The sequence below is a fragment of the Astatotilapia calliptera genome, chromosome 12 (genome assembly GCF_964374335.1).
Source record: "Astatotilapia calliptera chromosome 12, fAstCal68.1, whole genome shotgun sequence".
Taxonomy (NCBI): domain Eukaryota; kingdom Metazoa; phylum Chordata; class Actinopteri; order Cichliformes; family Cichlidae; genus Astatotilapia; species Astatotilapia calliptera.
Window position 1 is genome coordinate 13,069,448 of NC_137433.1, and position 18,514 is coordinate 13,087,961.

Below are 18,514 nucleotides of genomic sequence, written 5' to 3' on the forward strand. Positions count from 1 at the left end.
CTTTGAGAGCCCTGTATCTGCAAAACAGCAAACTCCCTGCTTGTTTCCCATCATCCTTTAGTTACTGAAAATATCACTCTACAGTGCTGGACTTCATTTATCCCTTAACCCCATCTCGCCAGGCACACAGCATGGGCCCAAAACAACCTACATAGACATGTACACACACACACACACACACACACACACACACACACACACACACACACACACACACACACACACAAAGTGACTTTCATCGAGAGAAAGACTCTGAAATTCAGTGCTCAAGCCTGTTTCTTTGGAGGCTATGACATCCAAAGGGTAAAACAGAGGCACATACAGACTAGTCGTCTATCTTCAATCAGACAGGAGGGATGCTTTGGCTCTTTTATGTCCACTAGTTGAAGGTTTTTTTTCTACACTGCAGTACGTGGCCACAAAGAATACGGCCATGCCCAAACTTCCATTCGTGTTGAGCTTGCCTATATATAAATTACTGTAGATTTCACAATTTAATAAGAATTAATTCATGTCAGACAAGATGGAGGGAATGAATAAGTAAATCAATATGCAGCAGGATCTGGCAGGAGTGAATGAACACATGGGATGGTGCCCTCTGCAGTGCTGGGAGTGTATGTGAGGACAACGGTAGGATGAAAACTGGCAGGAGAGAAAACAGGTTGCTGCAGGAGTTACTTCTGTCAGACTTCTGTTTAAGGATAAAAAAAATCATTTCCTTTTAAAAATCATTGTTCAAAAGCAGGATATGGAAAATCTAGTCTTTTAGACAGCAGAAAAGCCGAGCACACCCAGTGATAACTACAAAAACAACGCCTAATGACTCCTTAAGCAATGTTAGCCTCACAAAGGCACATTTCTAATAGAGCAAAGACTACAGGGTCAGTTTGTCTGAATGAGATTCTCCGCCTTGCTATGATGTTCTAGTCCTGATCAAACACAAGTTAAAACCCAGTGTGCGTGATTTATTTTATCAAAGCAATCATGAGACTAAGACAATTGTCAAAAAAAAAATTATAATTTTAAAAAATGATTCTTAATCATTTGAAATGTAGCCGTCCCACATCCACCGCAGACAAACAAACAAAAAGTAATGAATAAATAAAATACTAACACATCCCCATGAGGAAATAACAAGGAGGAAGAAACCGCTAAATTGTTTACATATCTAAAAACAACTATGAGTCAGATTACAGTGCTTTCATCGCTTCTGAAAAGGCACACTCGAGCCGACTCTCATTTCAAGTATAATAAATGGAAAAACGACTGTGGAAAATGTGTATTACTTGGTATGGATGGGAAACGTGGTGATAAATGGCCCTGGGCTTGAATGCTATTAATCAACTGTTCCTCTCTGTACTCAATGGGGTTCTCCCTGAGCACTAATGTACTTGGGATGGACATCATGTTACAATGTGCAATTTAAAGTCTGGATGAGGCTCTGAGTAACAGTACATAGTTATTGAGCAATTGAAATGGGAGTTGGAAGGCTGGTGGAGAGAAAGAGAAAGGAAAATATTCAATGACAGACTCTGGCTTCTGAGAAACCACCAGTAGTACTTTTATGCATTCCTATTTCAGGTCTGGGTGCATGTATGTCATTTTGGTCCTATCGTGGTCTGTGCAGTTGCTCAACTGGAGTGAGAAAAAATAATGCAGGCTATCGCTTGTATACAATGTTGCAAATGCTTGCAAAATATTACATGCTTATGTATAGATGGTGAAAACAACACCACTAAAGCTGGTTTATGAAGCAGGCATATTAACACTTTTGTGAATACGTATCCAATATAAAAACACCAACAAAAAAATAATAAATAATACAATAGAAAGTTAAGCACAGCAGAAAAACACAGTACTGTGGAAAAGTCGCAAGTTCCCTTTCAGTTGATTCACTCAGTACAACACATAGGTATGGGATATCGCGCCCTTGCGTGTCCTGGCTGAAGAAACCTTTATTCACGCCTTTAAGGCAGATGACGTGTGATGACATGCGCACGGCCCCGCCTGCACATATAGCCGCTGTCATCACAGTCATCCCTCAGTTCTTACGCTCTTCACCTCGCTGAGAACACCTCTGGTGAGTTGGGCTAGCTAGCTGCTGCTAGTTAGCTCCGTTGTCTGCCGACTTGAACTTAGCTTAACTGCCCTTGTTGGTTTTAGCCTCCACCGCGCAGTTGGTGTGTAGGTTGCCCGCGGAGCGCTAATGTCAAGTTTTTCCTGTGCAGCGTTTTGCTTTGCGTTTTGGAATGGATTCCAAACCGAAGCGAGCAAAGCAGAAATCTTCTGTTCGCCCCGTCCTCAGGGATGCGGTTTCTCTTTGCATGAGAGCGACCAGCACGATGCCTGCCCTGTCTGCCTGGGGATCGTCAACGCGAGCCCGAAGCCTGTGCGTTTTGCCGCCAGCTCCGGCGCTCGACCATGGAAAGACGGGTGACGTTTGTGGAAAAAGTGCTGGGACGCTTGGCTGTCGCACGGCATGACCCTCTCCTTTCCGAGTCTGGAGCCCCGGCTTCATCCGGTCGATGTCCCCCGCAATTAGCTGGGCTGACCACATGGAATATGTTGACGGGTTAGCTGATGACGAGCCGGAACCATGCAGGAGCGCTGACTGGCTTCAGCCTGGTTGAAGCCCGCCAGCGATCCCCAGGAAGACGATGACGTGCTGGACAGCCTGGAAATCCATGGTTTGTCGGAGGATGAGCAGGAGAGCTCATTGTCGGCCCAATGTGCCACCGCTGCTGCGCCCGTCGGCCACGATGACACCTCTCTTTTCTCCCTGTTTCGCCGTGCTGCTGAGAAGCTGGCCCTCTCCTCCGACAGAAGCCGTCGCGATTCGCGGGTTTTTTCCTCCCACCGGAGCCCGCAATGGCCAAAAACTGCCTTCCTACGTTCCCAGACTTTCTCTGCGAGCTAACAGCATCATGGGACAAACCTCTGTCTACCCCCGTCACTGTGCCCGGCTATGGACAGTACATGGAATTGGACGGCGCCGAGGGGGCTGGCTTAGCTAACCCACTCCCTATGGAGCCATCTCTGGCTGCTTATCTGGCCCCGTCCCATAACCATGTTGTCGGCGGCCCCGCAACTCTGCCGTCCAAGCACTGCAGATTCTCTGATTCGCAGCTGGAGAAGATTTATCGGGCTCAGGCTGGCACTGCTCGTGCCATGAGCTCCGTCACCATGCTCCAGACGTACCAGGCAATGTGCCTGGCGGAGCTCGGATCGCTGGTGCCTGATGACAGCCCGCTGGCACCTCTCCGTGGGTGCTGCGAACCGTTGCCATGGGTTACCAGTTGCAGTTCTGGGTCAAACCGCCTCGTTTCCAAAGAGTCGTAAACACGACTGTCAACACCGAGGCGGCCATGATACTGAGAGAGAAAATAAAGGCGCTATTCCAGAAAAGAGCAATATGAGTGGTCCCCGCTTCGGAGACAGACAAAGGTTGGTACAGCCGTTATTTTGTTGTGCCGAAAAAAGAGGGAGGGCTTCATCACATCCTCGACCTGCGAGTCTTGAACACGTATCTACGAACATACAGGTTCAAGATGTTAACACTCAGACAGCTCTTGAATGCAGTCAGCCCGGGAGATTGGTTTGCAACAATCGATCTAACAGATGCTTATTTTCATGTGGCTATACACCTGAAACACAGGCAGTTTCTGAGGTTTGCATTCGAGGGCGTAGCCTACGAATACCTAGTGCTGCCGTTCGGGCTGTTGCTCGCTCCTCGCACCTTTACAAAATGTGCCGAGGCAGCGCTAGCGCCCCTCAGAGAGAGAGGCATCCGCATCTTAGCCTACACTGCCTCGCTCAGTTTCAGCTGGGATGCAGACTGCGTTTCCAGATGATATTAAGCTTGTTGGGCATGATTTCATCTATGATCACCATAGTGCCACTTGGACTGTTAAAAATGAGAGCGTTTCAACGCTGGACTCTCTCTCACTGTTTGTGTGCATCCCGTCACCTCCGGAGGAGGCTGCCGGTAACTGCGTCTTGCATGCTAGCTCACCGTCCTTGGAGGGAGCCCAGGCTGCTGCATCAGGGCTCTCGGATTGGGAGGGTGTTGTTTCGCAAGGTGGTGTCCACAGATGCTTCCCTAAGAAGGTGGGGAGCGCTTTGCGAGGGTGCATCAGTGAGAGGGATCTGGTTCGCAGCCCAGCGCCAGCTGCATATCAACCACTTAGAGCTGTTAGCAGTGTTCTTAGCTCTAAAACATTTCCGTCCAGTCCTGGAGGGCCAGCATGTCTTAGTCAGGACGGACAATTCAACAGTGGTGTCTTACATAAAGGGGCAGGGAGGAACACGTTTTCTCCCCCTGTTGAAGTTGTCTCGCTTTCTGCTGTTATGGTGCAGTGTTCATTTTCTGTCTCTAAGAGCCACCCATGTTCTGGGCCACCTGAACCTGGGGCCGGACCTTCTCTCCAGGGGGGTCCTCTGGTGAGAGAATGGAGGTTACACCCTTTAATAGTGGCTCAGATTTGGGATCTATTTGCCAAGGCACAAATAGATCTTTTTGCTTCCAGGGTAAATACTCACTGCCCCCTGTTCTTCTCCATAATCGACCACAATGCACCCTTGGGCTTGAATGCGCTAGCGCACCAATGGCCAGACGTGCTCCTGTATGCATTTCCCCCAGAGTAAATGATATCTCCAGTTGTAGAGAGAGTGCGTCGGCATTCCCTCTCTCTGATTCTAGTGGCCCCTTGGTGGCCCACAAGGTCGTGGTATGCAGAGATAATCAGCCTGCTAGCAGCGAGTCCTTGGCAGCTTCCTCTCCGCAGGGATCTCCTCTCTCAGGCGTGAGGAGAAGTGTTTCATCCGCGCCCAGATCTGTGGTGCCTTCATGCTTACCTGCTGAGAGGTTAAACTTGATTTCTAAGGGTTTGCCACCTAGTGTGATAGCGACAATTCAGAGTGCTAGGGCCTCATCTACTAGAGGCTTGTACGCTTACAAATGGTGAGCCTTCAAGCAATGGTGCCAGGACCGCCACACTCTCCCAGGGATCAATAAAGTATTCTGATTCTGATTCAGTGCTCTACTGTGGATGGTTTTGACATTACTGCAGGAGCTGCTGGATAAGGGCCTTTCATTTTTGACAATTAAGGTTTATTTAGCAGCTATATCTGCTTGTCATATTGGCTTTGACGGGGTGACACTAGGTGCACATCCCCTCGCCATACGTTTTCTGAAAGGAGTTCGCCGGCTGAGGCCCGTGCTTAAGTCCAGTGTCCCTGCTTAGGACTTGTCTTTGGTGCTGGAGGCCCTTTGTAGCCCCCCGTTTGAACCCATTGAGTCTGTGGATATGAAATTTCTTTCATATAAGACTGCATTACTTCTCGCTTTGGCTTCGGCAAAGCGAGTGGGTGAAATTCATGCGCTGTCTGTGCATCCCTCCTGCACACAGTTCTCTCCTGATGGCCACAAGGTTGTATTGCGTCCAAATGCTGCCTATTTTCCCAAGATCATGACTGCATCTTGTAGCTCAATGGAGTTTGAGTTGCTGAGCTTTTGCTCCCCTCCTTTTGCATCTGAGCAGCAGAGGAGGATGCATTCTCTTTGTCCAGTGCGTGTGCTACGCACCTACATTGAGCGCACTCAGAATGTGCGTTTATGTGACCAGCTGTTTGTCTGCTTCGCTAATCCAAATAGAGGTAGAGCTCTGTCCATACAGAGGCTGTCCCACTGGATCATAGAAGCTATCTCACTGGCATACGGCACCAGAGGTCTTGCTTTGCCCCACCGGGTGAGAGCTCATTCCACCAGGGGGATGGCAACCTCATGGGCTCTTTTTAAAGGGGTGCCTGTAGCTAGGGCTGCTCAATTAATCAAATTTTAATCACGATTACGATCTGGGCTTTCAACGATCATTAAAAATGAATGTGCCGATTATTAGCACCTCCCTCATGCAAATCGAGCGCACCTCTCTGCATTTCGAACACGCGTCACAACAATTAAGAGGACCCGAGGGAAGCTCGGAAAGCTAAGCAGAAGTTATTTGGAGAGGAGCGTGACTGCCGTTGGTTGAAAAGAGAGGTAAAAAAAAATTTAAGTGGTGTGGAAACCTTATGGGTTCGCGGAGTCAGACGTGGATCAAGTAGACATAGTGTGTAAACTTTGCTACAGTGTCGTACCTGCACCACGGAGCAACACTGCAAAGTTCACTAAACATAGATGTTTACATTTTTCATTTATTTTTTACATTGCAAACATTTGCACTGTTATCAGTATTTGCACACTATTTTATATTATTTTTTAAAGTCATTATTCAATACATTGTTATTGTTAACCCTTTAAAGCCGGTCAGAGCGGCACGCTCCGTTTTGTGTAACTATTTTTAAATCCCTGTAGAACCGGAACCATGTAAGCTAGCGCAATAATTTTTGCATATAAAACTTACATCTTATGCCATCAGCTTGTCCTCGGTCACGGTTTCCTTCCACATAAAGCTTTGCAAAAATTGCATAAAAAGCGCTTGCAGGAACAAAAACATAATATTCCAGAAACACGCTTTGCCGATCCGATCAGCTGTTCGTAACACTTCCCACATTGAAACAGACGTCAGCGCGAACTATCGCATGTCCGCCATTTCCTGCCCGAAACAGGAAATGACATCATTTTCGCGAAAAATGTAGTTTTTTACTTGTAGGCCTTATAAGCCTATACTGGTGTTTTTATAAGTCATGTTTGACTTCTTTGAATAGTTTCTGGGATGCTTAGAACTCGAATTGCACAGCTGGAAATAGTTTATTTTGATGCACATGCTGTTTTCTTTGCAAATTTACATCATAGGATTGTTTCTTTGTTTTTCCTGCAGTATATAAAAATTGCTGTATCTCCAAAATAAAACTATGAAGACACTCAAAATAAATTTCCTGTTGTTGTAAACTATTTTTTGCAACTTTTTTGTATTTAAAGTTTTGAGGGATAAACCTCTTAAATTTCTCCAAGTGGAAATATATGTAAAAAAAACAAAAACGATTGTCTATTTTTTTGCAATTTATTGCACTTTTTTGCAATTAATGTAGTTACTATGGACTTAATGCATACATATTATTAAAATATGGGCTATAACAGTTGTATTGATGTATAGCAACTTGAAATGCTCCCACAACTGGCACTACAACATGTAAAAAAATTATATAAGCTCTGGCGGACTTGCCCATATGGAAAAGTTATATATAAATCTTATAAAGTTTGTATCTGTCTTGTGTGAAACTTGTATGAAAAGCATATAAGAGTGAAAACAGATATAAGATCCCTTGAAAAATTATATAATGAAACTTGTATGTTTTGGATACTTACTAAAACAATGTATGAAAGTAATGAGAAAGTGGCCACTTTCATGAGTAATCACATATAAGTTTTTACTATTTCTTTTCCATATGGGTGGTTCTATAGTAGGTCTTAAAGGGTTAAATAAATATCGTCAAATAATCGAGATCTCAATTTCAGTGAAAATAATCATGATTATAATTTTTGCCATAATCGAGCAGCCCTACCTGTAGCTGATATTTGTGCGGCAGCTAGTTGGGCATCACCGCACACTTTTGTGCTGTTTTATCGGTTGGACGTTACAGCCCCTTCAGTGGCTCATGCTGTCCTTTCTGCTGGGTCTACCACTCACTAAGGACGTGGTGGTCCGATTCCGGTTCGGTGGCTGCTCTGCAGGGCGTGTATATACACTCAACAAAAATATAAACGCAACACCTTTGTTACTGCTCCCATTCCCCATGGGATGGACGTAGAGACCTAAAATTCATTCCAGATACACAATATAACCATCCCTCCCAAACAGTGGTCACAAATCAGTCCAAATGTGTGGTAGTGGGCACATCTGCCATATTGAGATAATCCATCCCACCTCACAGGTGTGCCACATCAGGATGCTGATCTGACATCATGAGTAGTGCACAGGTGTACCTCAGACTGCCCACAACAAAAGGCCACCCTGGAATGTGCAGTTTTTTGCGCTATTGGGGGTCTGGGGACCCAGAACCGGTCAGTATCTGGTGTGACCACCATTTGCCTCATGCAGTGCAACACATCGTCGCATGGAGTCTATCAGATTGTCAATTGTGGCCTGTGGAATGTTGGTCCACTCCACTTCAATGGCTGTGCGAGGTTGTTGGATATTCGTGGGAACTGGTACACGCTGTCGTATACGCCGGTCAAGCACATCCCGAACATGCTCAATGGGTGACATGTCCGGTGAGTATGCTGGCCATGCAAGAACTGGGACATTCTCAGCTGCCATCTGCCCTGAACAATGTGAACCATGATTCATCCGTGAAGCGCACACCTCTCCAACGTGCCAGACGTCATCGAATGTGAGCATTTGCCCACACAAGTCTGTTACGGCGACGAGCTGGAGTCAGGTCAAGACGGGCATGCAGTTGAGCGTCCCTGAGACGGTTTCTGACAGTTTGTGCAGAAATTGTTTGGTTGTGCAAACCAATTGTTCCAGCAGCTGTCTGGGTGGCTGGTCTCAGACGATCTTGGAGGTGAACCTGCTGGATGTGGAGGTCCTGGGCTGGTGTGGTTACACGAGGTCTGCGGTTGTGAGGCCGGTTGGATGTGCTGCCATATTCTCTGAAACGCCTGTGGAGACGGCTTATGGTTGAGAAATGAACATTCAATGCATGGGCGACAGATCTGGTTGACATTCCTGCTGTCAGCATGCCAATTGCACGCTCCCTCATTGCTTGTGGCATCTGTGGCATTTTGCTGTGAGACAAAACTGCACATTCCAGGGTGGCCTTTTGTTGTGGGCAGTCTGAGGTACACCTGTGCACTACTCATGATGTCAGATCAGCATCCTGATGTGGCACACCTGTGAGGTGGGATGGATTATCTCAATATGGCAGATGTGCCCACTACCACACATTTGGACTGATTTGTGACCACTGTTTGGGAGGGATGGTTATATTGTGTATCTGGAATGAATTTTAGGTCTCTACGTCCATCCCATGGGGAATGGGAGCAGTAACAAAGGTGTTGCGTTTATATTTTTGTTGAGTGTATGTCACATACTCAGTGTTGGGAAGGTTACTTTTAAAATGTATTCCATTACAGAATACAGAATACATGCCCCAAAATGTATTCAGTAACGTATTCCGTTACGTTACTCAATGACAGTAACGTATTCTGAATACTTTGGATTACTTAATATATTATCATGCTTTTTACAACAACGTGAATGTACTATTGCTGTGTGATTTATTACTATTACTGAAGGTCCGCGACTCCGAACTGTAGTAAAGGGACCTCTGACTAATACGGCGGGGTCCGTGTCGGCTTGTAGCCGAAAACTAGCTTTACTTTGTTGTGTGGGTCAACTTTTCTTGCGAGAGACAGAGAGAGGCGTTGAAAGGCTGCTCCAACAGAACTTATTGTTTTCGGAGGAAAATACGAACACAGCGTACAGTCGAGTCTTAATAGCTTACTTACAACTGGGCTCGTCAGGCACTCTTCTTGGCTGAAGTGGTTATTATTATATTTACATGCTTCCAGCTCCCGTTTCTGCTCCATGACAGCTCATACTTTTCCTTTTTCTCCCTCCTCGTGCTCACAGACCCATAACGTGTATGGCAGTCCATTCTCCCTGCAACACGGACTACACTGCCCATGATGCTCCATTCTTTAGAGCTATGCTTGTAGCATTCCGCCTGTTAGCTTAGCACAACAACAACAACAGGCGCTCTCTCACCCAGGAAACACACAGTCGCAGAGAGAGAGAGCGTCGCCCTGTAACCATGGCAACCGTAACGCTGCCGCCTGGAACAACAGAATGTAGCTGTCAAACAAAACCCAAACAGTCCTGACCCGCGACAAAATGAAACAGGAAAGTACCGCAGTGTAATCCATTTATTTCAACAAAGTAACTGTATTCTGAATACCACCTTTTTAAACGGTAACTGTAACGGAATACAGTTACTCATATTTTGTATTTTAAATACGTAACGGCGGTACATGTATTCCGTTACTCCCCAACACTGCCCATACTTATGTGTTGTACCGAGTGAATCGACTGAAAGGGAACGAATAGTTATGTCTATAACTTCTGTTCACTGAAGGAGAGGAACGAGGTACAACACAAGGTGGCCCCACTGAGCAGTTTGGCTCGGTGAAGAGCGGCTATCGAACTGAGGGATGACTGTGATGACAGCGGCTATATGTGCAGGCGGGGCCGTGCGCGTGTCATCATACGTAATCTGCCTTAAAGCCGTGAATAAAGGTTTCTTCAGCCACGACACGCGAGGGCGTGATATCCCATACTTATGTGTTGTACCTTGTTCCTCTCCTTCAGGGAACAGAAGTTATAGACATAACTATTCGTTATCCCTCAGTCCTTTATATTTTGCTTCCAAGAAGCCAGATTTGTAATTTTTTAAAGTGCTTTTCAGCAATAGCTCTCCAGGCTTTCTGAAGTTGTTGTTAAGTTGTTAAGCCACATAACCCCAACTTATGAATCACTCAAGCATAAAAAAGGTCCCCAACTCAAGGGATAAAACAGTGTTGTTTCGGCACATAACAGATAACTTAGCTTAGACAAATTTGAAATTGAATCTTTAACCTTTCTGTTTACAGCAAACTGACGCAAAAACATATAATTTGCTAACTTATCTTTAGTTGAATCTACATGTCAAAGATAACACAGTTTGACAGGCATAAAATACTATTTTTGCACCAACAATGTGATTTGCAAAGTGCTGTTAGCTGACAACTCGGCATATCTCAGTATGGTTTGCAGTGTGTCCTTAAACAATTTGAGGAAACTGGACAAGTGGAACACAAAAGAACAAGTGGCAGAACTAAAAAACAATCTTCAGCAGATGTTTAGCTTTCAAAAAGACATTTTTAAAAAATCCAGTAAAGACCAGAGGTATGACCTGAGAGAGGTCATACCTACCAGAGATGCATCTGGTAATTTACTGTTCATTGAAGCCTCATCAGAAATGGTGTCAGTTGAAGGCTGGCTGACAAGAAGCCATTTATAAGGAATGGAAACAAGGAGAAAATTACACAAGAACGCAACTGAAAATCAATGGCAAAGGGTCTATTGGAATGATAAACCCAAATATGACATTTTTGATTAATTATTGTCAATACATTTAGAGGAGGTAGGAGAGAGGCAGCGTACAACAGTGCATGTCTACAGCCATCTGTAAAACACAGTGGAGGCTCTGTCATGGTTTGCGGCTGCATTTCACCCAGAGGTGTTGGGGATCTCCTTAAAATCGATGGAATTATAAACACAGATTTTGATCAGTCATGCCACACGACACCATCTGGAAAGCACTGCCAATGCATTAAAAGCATACCTGGATAAGGAAAACTCACTGGATTAAGCTCCCCAGAGCTTCGACCCCAACATTATTGAAGCAGCTTGGGATCATATTTGTAACAAACAAAAGAAAAAGCAGAAACATCAAAAGAAAAGCTTTGAATGTCCTTCAAGAAGCCAAAGGATACTTAAAGAATTTCCAAGATAGCTTGAGAGAGTTCAGACTTGAAGAATTAAGGTAGTGACACCAAACGTTGACTTTCAAGCTTATAAGAATTGTATGAACTCTGCTTGCTTTATACTTTACTGTATATTATAATATTTCCATATATGCACACGTTTCAATAAATTGCTACACCTACTTCACATTTCCCTAAAGAAATGAGGGGTAGCTCAAGACTTCTGCACACTACTGTGAACATAATTTCAATATTTTCTTTAAGGCCTTCCATTACAAGAAATAATAATATTTTTTATCACTTTGGATAAATAACTGATTTTCCACCATCATCAAACAAAATATATATAAAAAAGACCGTCTAAAAAGAAATCTTCCACTGTCAATTACACATTTTGCAAAGTGTACCTGGAATGATGACAACCTGAAGCACTAATAGTACCTGAGCTCCTCAGGAATTCAGTCCAGCAGAATTTCTCAGTAACGTCTGTCTGGATGCCTGTAATATAAACACAGAGACAGCCATAGTGAACTTCATAAAAAATAGTGCAAAGTGCTCCAAATTATCAGTGATCCAAAATACAATTTTTGTGTTCTGTGTAAAAAGCACTTCAGCATGATCACTCTCTGGGGACAAGCCTGAAAATTAAGCTTTCACTGGTTTGGGCTCAGCCATGCAGCTGGCCCGGGGGCTCTTGTCTAATCTATGAAGGGACACTATTTGCCAAACAAGGATACCGGTGGTAAACAACATGGAAGAGAGATTTGGGCTGTCCTACATGGTACGGTGGCCAATGGCAAGAGCAAACACAACTCTGTACTGCAGACAGTATGATAATGGAGGGAAAATGTCAAAGCTGATTAGTGCAACACTTCAATGGTGAGTCAAGGATGCACAGCATCAGGCGAGGATGTCCATCCTGCAGAACTTACCTTGAGGCTGGACGTAGATTTTGCTGCTTTGGGACACCTTCAGAGGAAAAAAATAAAAAAGAAGTGGTTAAAACAGCTAACAGAACGCAATCAGCAATTATTGGCAGCGTTTGTTTATAGAAATTACATTTGATTATCACCAACTGTGCTTCTCTCTTTTTTTTTATGTCCGACAATAGGGACAGCCATTTAAAGCTCTTTGTGTTCTAAGCATATTTAAACAGAGTACTAACTTTAAAAAGAGACTCAGGAAAGCAGTCGCTAAGATAATGCGGGTGCCGCAAAATAAATCAGAGGGGACGGGAAAGAAATTGACTGGATGTTATCACACCAGATCCATCCGCTATGTGTGTTTTCTGTCGCAATAAAAAGCTTGGCGATGCCTCTCAGTGCCTGTCCTGTCTACCAGCTGTCAGCACTAAATGGCAGAGATAAAGCACTCCACTTGCCTCAATCTGCAGCCTATGGCTGGAATCTAATCTGAAAATAAAACACTGTAATATTGTTTTAATGCCAGACTATTACGGGACAGGGCAGGATATTGTGTTTGTATAGTCAGAGCCCTTCTGCTGTATTTATTGACGCTGTCATTCTCCTGCCGTCTGCAGATGTGCTGTAAAAATGTAAACAAAAACTTTCTCTCTTATTATAAGCTGCAATTAAGCAGACAGAGTAAGAATCTGGGGGAATTGAAATACATGAACTGCGGCCAAACATAGGGCATGTGTGAAAAAAGTGATATCTGCATGTGTAACCATCATGCGTCAAAGTTTAAACTGCATGTCAAATGGCTGGACAGCCCCACCTGAAAGCCCATCCCTCCTCCCACTGGGGGAGGGGGCATTTTTTGTAACAACTATCAATCCAGAATTTACAACTTCTGGTTAGATGTGCAGAGATGAGGGAAAATAGTAATTCTTCTTTTCTCCCTTTTGTCACTAAATTTCATGTGTTCAACCCAATGCAACACTATCAGCGGTCCTCAGAGAGATAGCCTAAAATGTGCTCGACTCAACTGAACCACGAATTACTTCAGTCAGTGTATCAAAAAACATAAGTGCATAATCATACCAAAAATAACTCTGCCTCTTCTTTCAGTTTGTCAGTAAATGCAACAGCAAACCTGATTGGGAACAAAGAAACACTTCATTATCACTGCTGTGCGAGGCATTTCAGCAAAACAAGAATTTTCACTATAGGCAGTAAATTATAGCCTTTTACAAGTCATAATGATTTTGACAACAATAAAAGGGGGGAAAAAGCTGTGCTAACAACACTAAAACACAGAAATCTGCAGGCAGAGCAGTATGAGAGCAGAAAAACTGCTTGTAGCTCGAAGCGAAAGGATTTCAGTACAAAAAGAGAAAGAATACAAGCTGGAAAATGAAGGGAATGTAGAGCAAAGAAACAAAAACGAAACAAAAAAACTGAAAGAAGATACTAATTTTCATTTGTAAGTGTGCATTATTAAATGGGCAAACAAGCCCTGGGCAGTGATGGGACTTTATGATCAAGGTTGGGATGAGATGGCACTAATAGTGGGAGGCGGGTGGATTGAGATGTTTAAAGCTTTGGAAAACAGGCTCTCGCACATTCCTCTAGAACAGGGATGGGCAACTCCAGGCCTCGAGGGCCGGTGTCCTGCAGGTTTTAGATATCACTCTGGGTCAGCACACCTGAATCCAATGATTAGTTCATTACCGGGCCTCTGGAGAACTGCAAGACATGTTGAGGAGGTTTAGCCATTTGAATCAACTGTGTTGGATCAAGGACACATCTAAAATCTGCAGGACACCGGCCCTCGAGGCCTGGAGTTGCCCACCCCTGCTCCAGAGGTCTTTTTCTAGATTTACTGCCATCTACTTTAATCAGCTAGAAAACTGAGACACTTCAGTGTGATGTCGGCTTGGATTAGAGCATAAAATTTAGATTAGCCAGATTAGCCATTAGCCTGCTAAACTAGTGGTTAGCTTGAATTCTTTCAGTCTTATTCTTTCCATAGATTGTTTATTAAAGATGGACGTAGTCTCAGTAGTTTGCGAGGTCGTGCTTTGAAGCCATTTTGGTATTTTGAACCTGGACATGATGAGGGAGGCGTGGACCTGACTGATAAACTAAAGGACGCTGCACAACGATTCAGGAGGAACCTCTCAGCCATAAGGTAGCTATGTCAGCAGAGCACACGCTGCTTTATCCTCTTGTTTGACTTTAATTGGGAAAAATTTGCAAAATCAACATCATGTAGTTTCCAGTAAGATTTTAAATTAGCAACTGAGTCTATAATCAGCAAACTGTTTACCTTTTAATTATTTTTACTTTTAATTGTATTTATTAAATTGTTTTACATTGATTTATTTAAAAAAACAAAAACAAAACCCAAATAAAAAGATTTGGATCAAGAGGTTCGAGGGTCTATGCTAATGATGTGCAATGCCACTGATTTTCTTTTCGATACCAAATAAAATTCCGGTACTAAATAAGGATAATAAACTTAATGTGTTTGGAAAATCAAAACAAAAAGTAGTGTATTTCCAATTATACCTTTATAATGAATACAAGACATCAGACTACTTGTTCTTATTGTTTAATTATGAAGAACAAACAAAAAAAAAACCCCTGAAAACTCAACACCTACAGTTTACAATATTCAATTAACAATCAAAAATTAATATGAATGATTAACAATAATAATAATAATAATAAAGCTGAGGAACATTTTATTAATACATGTTATTATCTATCTTACATATGAAATATTTTAAGTTGAATTTGTTATTTTTTAAAGCCTACAATGTCTGTTTTACTGCAAGTAGGCTGTATATTTAATGACACCTACCCAATATAATCATTTTAAAAGCTCTACAATTCTAATAAATGGGATTTCATAGTTTTAAGGATGCGGAGAATTCCCACCACTTATACATCAACGCAAAGCCTAAGCCTAGATGTAAGTCACTTTCCAAAATTTAGCAAAGTGCTACACGCAGGTGACGATTTAGGCGATCCCAATAATATCATTACTTTCATTTTGTTCTTGTGAATCATAATCTACAAATTCACTCCAAATTGCAAAAAAAAAAAGAATGAAAATCAATTCCAGAATATAAATATCTGTTATTGGTGGAATCAATGTTTAAGTATCGATCTACACACCGCTAATCCATGCAAACAGCTGTCTCGTCCCCTCCTGATCATTAGAAAGAATTCTGACTTGAAGCTATGTCCATCCTTTAAATACAGTCTATGATTCTTCATGCCCCAGAGGCCAGAAGATCTTGTACAGAGCCAGAGTTTTTGTGTTGTTTTTTTTTTTTTACCCCCAGTGAAAACCTGGAATTTATGTATTGAAGGAAAAAAATATTTTAAGCTTATATTCAGACAGCAGTGTTACTTGTGATTTGTTGTTATATCCAAGACTGAATAAAATACATAAAAATCACATGATTAGTGGATTAGAAGCTTTCTCATTTCATGTGAATAATTTTAATAAAAGATATGAAAGTGGTGACATTTACTTCCTGCTCGCACTTCAGGTTGGAGACATCTGAATCAAACCTTTATAAAAAGGAAGTTGGCAAAAATATGATATGACACATTACTAACATACTAGATATTAAATATGGATAAAGTCATGATTAATGATAACTGTCAAATTTGATATAATCAGCAGGTCCTTCTCATGGGAGACATGTTACAGGGTATTTCCTGTAATGAGCAGTCCTCTTGAAATGACACTCCAAAAATATAATGCATACATGATTAACGGCATGTGTAGGAATGAATATTGATGAGATTTTATTGATTGCAATGCACTTTTAAAAATCTTCTCAGTGACGTAACGCACTGTAGAAACAGAGCAGAAAGAAAGGCCTGCATCCGACTTGGTTGTGGAAAAGCTTCCCTGCATTGAGTTTGACCTCAGTGCTTTGCAATGCACAAATGTAATAAACGCAAGAACTGATAAGCTTCTGCTAAATTGGACAATTTGAATTTCTTAGCTAGAACTGATTTTCCATTCCCACCTCTAATGCATCTGTGCTCCTTGTCCTATCGTAAGACGCTAACAAATGTGCTGTAGATGCAGCCTCCTAGTCTAATTAACAAAGCCAACAGATGATGCTGATATCACATTATTTATAATGTAGACTCTTTTGCAAATTGTGACTTTTCCGTTATTTTAAATGAAACTTTTCCAAAATCATTTTATAAATGGTATGGAATATGTATGATATGAAGGACTAAAGTTCATGTACTAAGTTTGGAGCCATCCGGAAGTTTTAAAATAGGAATTTGTAACAGTACAACATCACCTGGCTTTCAGTAGCACCTGTTCCATAACCACACGCTTCTGCTCCACTTTCACATCTTCATTTATGTCTGTGCCGCCAAAGATTACGCCAAAGGGTATTTCAATATCTATTGTAAAGAACAGACATAAAACAAAAAGGCAATGTGGGACTGAAAGCTGTACATTTGAAGACCCATTATGTGACAGCAAAAAAGAAAACGGATTTAAAGTATACAGCTGATAAGTAGATGATATAACAGCAAGTCAGTTTACCCATGAGAAGTCTGCCCGCTTTGAAAAGATGAATAGCCAGTGCAGCTTCAAACTTGGGATGTTCAGAGACCAGATTTACCACATCAGCAGGAGACTGAAACTCTCGTGCGTCTCTGAGCTCGCAAGTGTGTCCTGCTGACTCAATGTAGGACCTAAAACATAAAATTAACATTTGCTTATGGAAGGCAGGAAGGAAGACTGAGCGGTTGAGCACATTCATAATGGTTAAAGCCAGGAAACGTCTTCCGCTATTTTAGCTATTTTAACATGAAACTGTAGACGGACAAGTGTTACCAATCACATTAAATTAAGCTCAGTTCCTGTTAAGAACAGAAGCCAAGGTCACCGGCAACACCCGTGTTTACTGCTACTCATCTTAAGGTGTCTCATTACACGATAAGGTTTGTATTTGGAGCCAACTTGTTACACTTATTTCACAGTGAAGTGATTTTACCAACAACACTTGCCCTGATGAAGTTAAATACTCCGTTATTGCGTCATAGTGTCACGCGCTAATTAATGAATCATACCAGCTATAAGAACCAGCTACACTTAGCAACTATGTTTGTTACCTTATTCTCTCAGCTGTAGTATGGTTCCCAGTTTTGGGGTTGAGACAGGCAAGGAAAAGTAATTTCATATCTCCTATGAAAGCAGGGCTGACGTGCTAATTAGCTACTTAACGCGAAATATTCGCGAAAAGCTGACGGCACCGATCGGGACATCTGCGTTTCAATGAGCTCGCTTAGCCGAGCTCCAATTACATTTCCTTGTCCGTAACTTAACACGTAGCAGCACCTAAGGGCAAGGCTGGTTCATGTTAGGGTTGCAAACAGACCGTTTAATGTAGTGCACCATGCTTGTAATGTTTACAAGTCCGTCTTCTATACGGCCCCCTGGAAACATGACTGTAAGCGGCGAAGTGCTGCCAGCCAATTTCACTTCATTTTCTTCTTCCTTTTTTTTGTTATGCCCATCCCCAAACCCCAAACCCTGTTGGTTCATGTTATATAATAACAGAATCAGCCGTAGCCAAAAAAAAAAGATTAAATTGCACTGCAGTGCCACTTCCTTCTCCCCTTGCTTAGCTCTGCGTAAGCGGAACAAATCCCTATATCACATGGATGGTGTTGCGCGCCTCGATTTGCAGTACCCGTCGCGTAAGTTTCATTTTCAGATCGTCTCCACAGCAACGCAAGAGTGACAGCTTTTGACTGAGCTATGTGTCACGCGACAGAACTGTGACATTGTTTTTCTGTTGACACCCAGTTCTCTTTTCATAAAGTTCAGCTTTTAGACAGTACAAACGAAACATTTGAGCGGTTAGTATGATCTAGATTGATGGAGACAACCGAAGACCTCTGGGACGTGTTTCTGTCATTAAAGGTAAGGTAATGAGAAACTTTAACAAGCTGATGTGGTGTTTGAGCTAGCTTACTTCAGGTTTGTACTAAGCTAAAAACCTATATGACAAGAAAATGGGCTCTTTGACAATTTAGATGTTGTGAATCCGGTACAGTTTTTTGTGTTTGTGCTGCGGTGTCACCGTTTGGT

The 18,514-nt window shown here is 42.7% G+C and overlaps 2 protein-coding genes across 4 annotated transcripts in view; one reads left to right on the forward strand and one right to left on the reverse strand.

Annotated features, from left to right (window-relative positions):
* glt1d1 (glycosyltransferase 1 domain containing 1) overlaps positions 1-18,013 on the reverse strand; it is a 42,626-nt gene extending 24,613 nt beyond the window's left edge. The window contains exons 1-6 of one of the 2 annotated variants that reach the window (XM_026188531.2): positions 17,799-18,013; positions 16,961-17,112; positions 16,710-16,815; positions 13,471-13,522; positions 12,400-12,436; positions 11,909-11,965 (exon numbers count right to left, since the gene is read on the reverse strand). In XM_026188531.2, coding sequence (XP_026044316.1) covers positions 11,909-11,965; positions 12,400-12,436; positions 13,471-13,522; positions 16,710-16,815; positions 16,961-17,112; positions 17,799-17,965 — 571 coding nt within the window. In that variant the 5' untranslated portion in view covers positions 17,966-18,013. Of the gene's footprint in view, positions 1-11,908; positions 11,966-12,399; positions 12,437-13,470; positions 13,523-16,709; positions 16,816-16,960; positions 17,113-17,532 lie in introns of both variants that reach the window. The other variant, XM_026188532.2, reaches the window with a different exon arrangement.
* Positions 17,214-18,514, forward strand: part of slc15a4 (solute carrier family 15 member 4) — a 31,325-nt gene continuing 30,024 nt past the window's right edge. The window contains exon 1 of one of the 2 annotated variants that reach the window (XM_026188529.2): positions 17,214-17,361. The gene's annotated coding sequence lies outside the window, so the exon portion shown is untranslated. Of the gene's footprint in view, positions 17,362-18,149; positions 18,347-18,514 lie in introns of those variants that run through there. The other variant, XM_026188527.2, reaches the window with a different exon arrangement.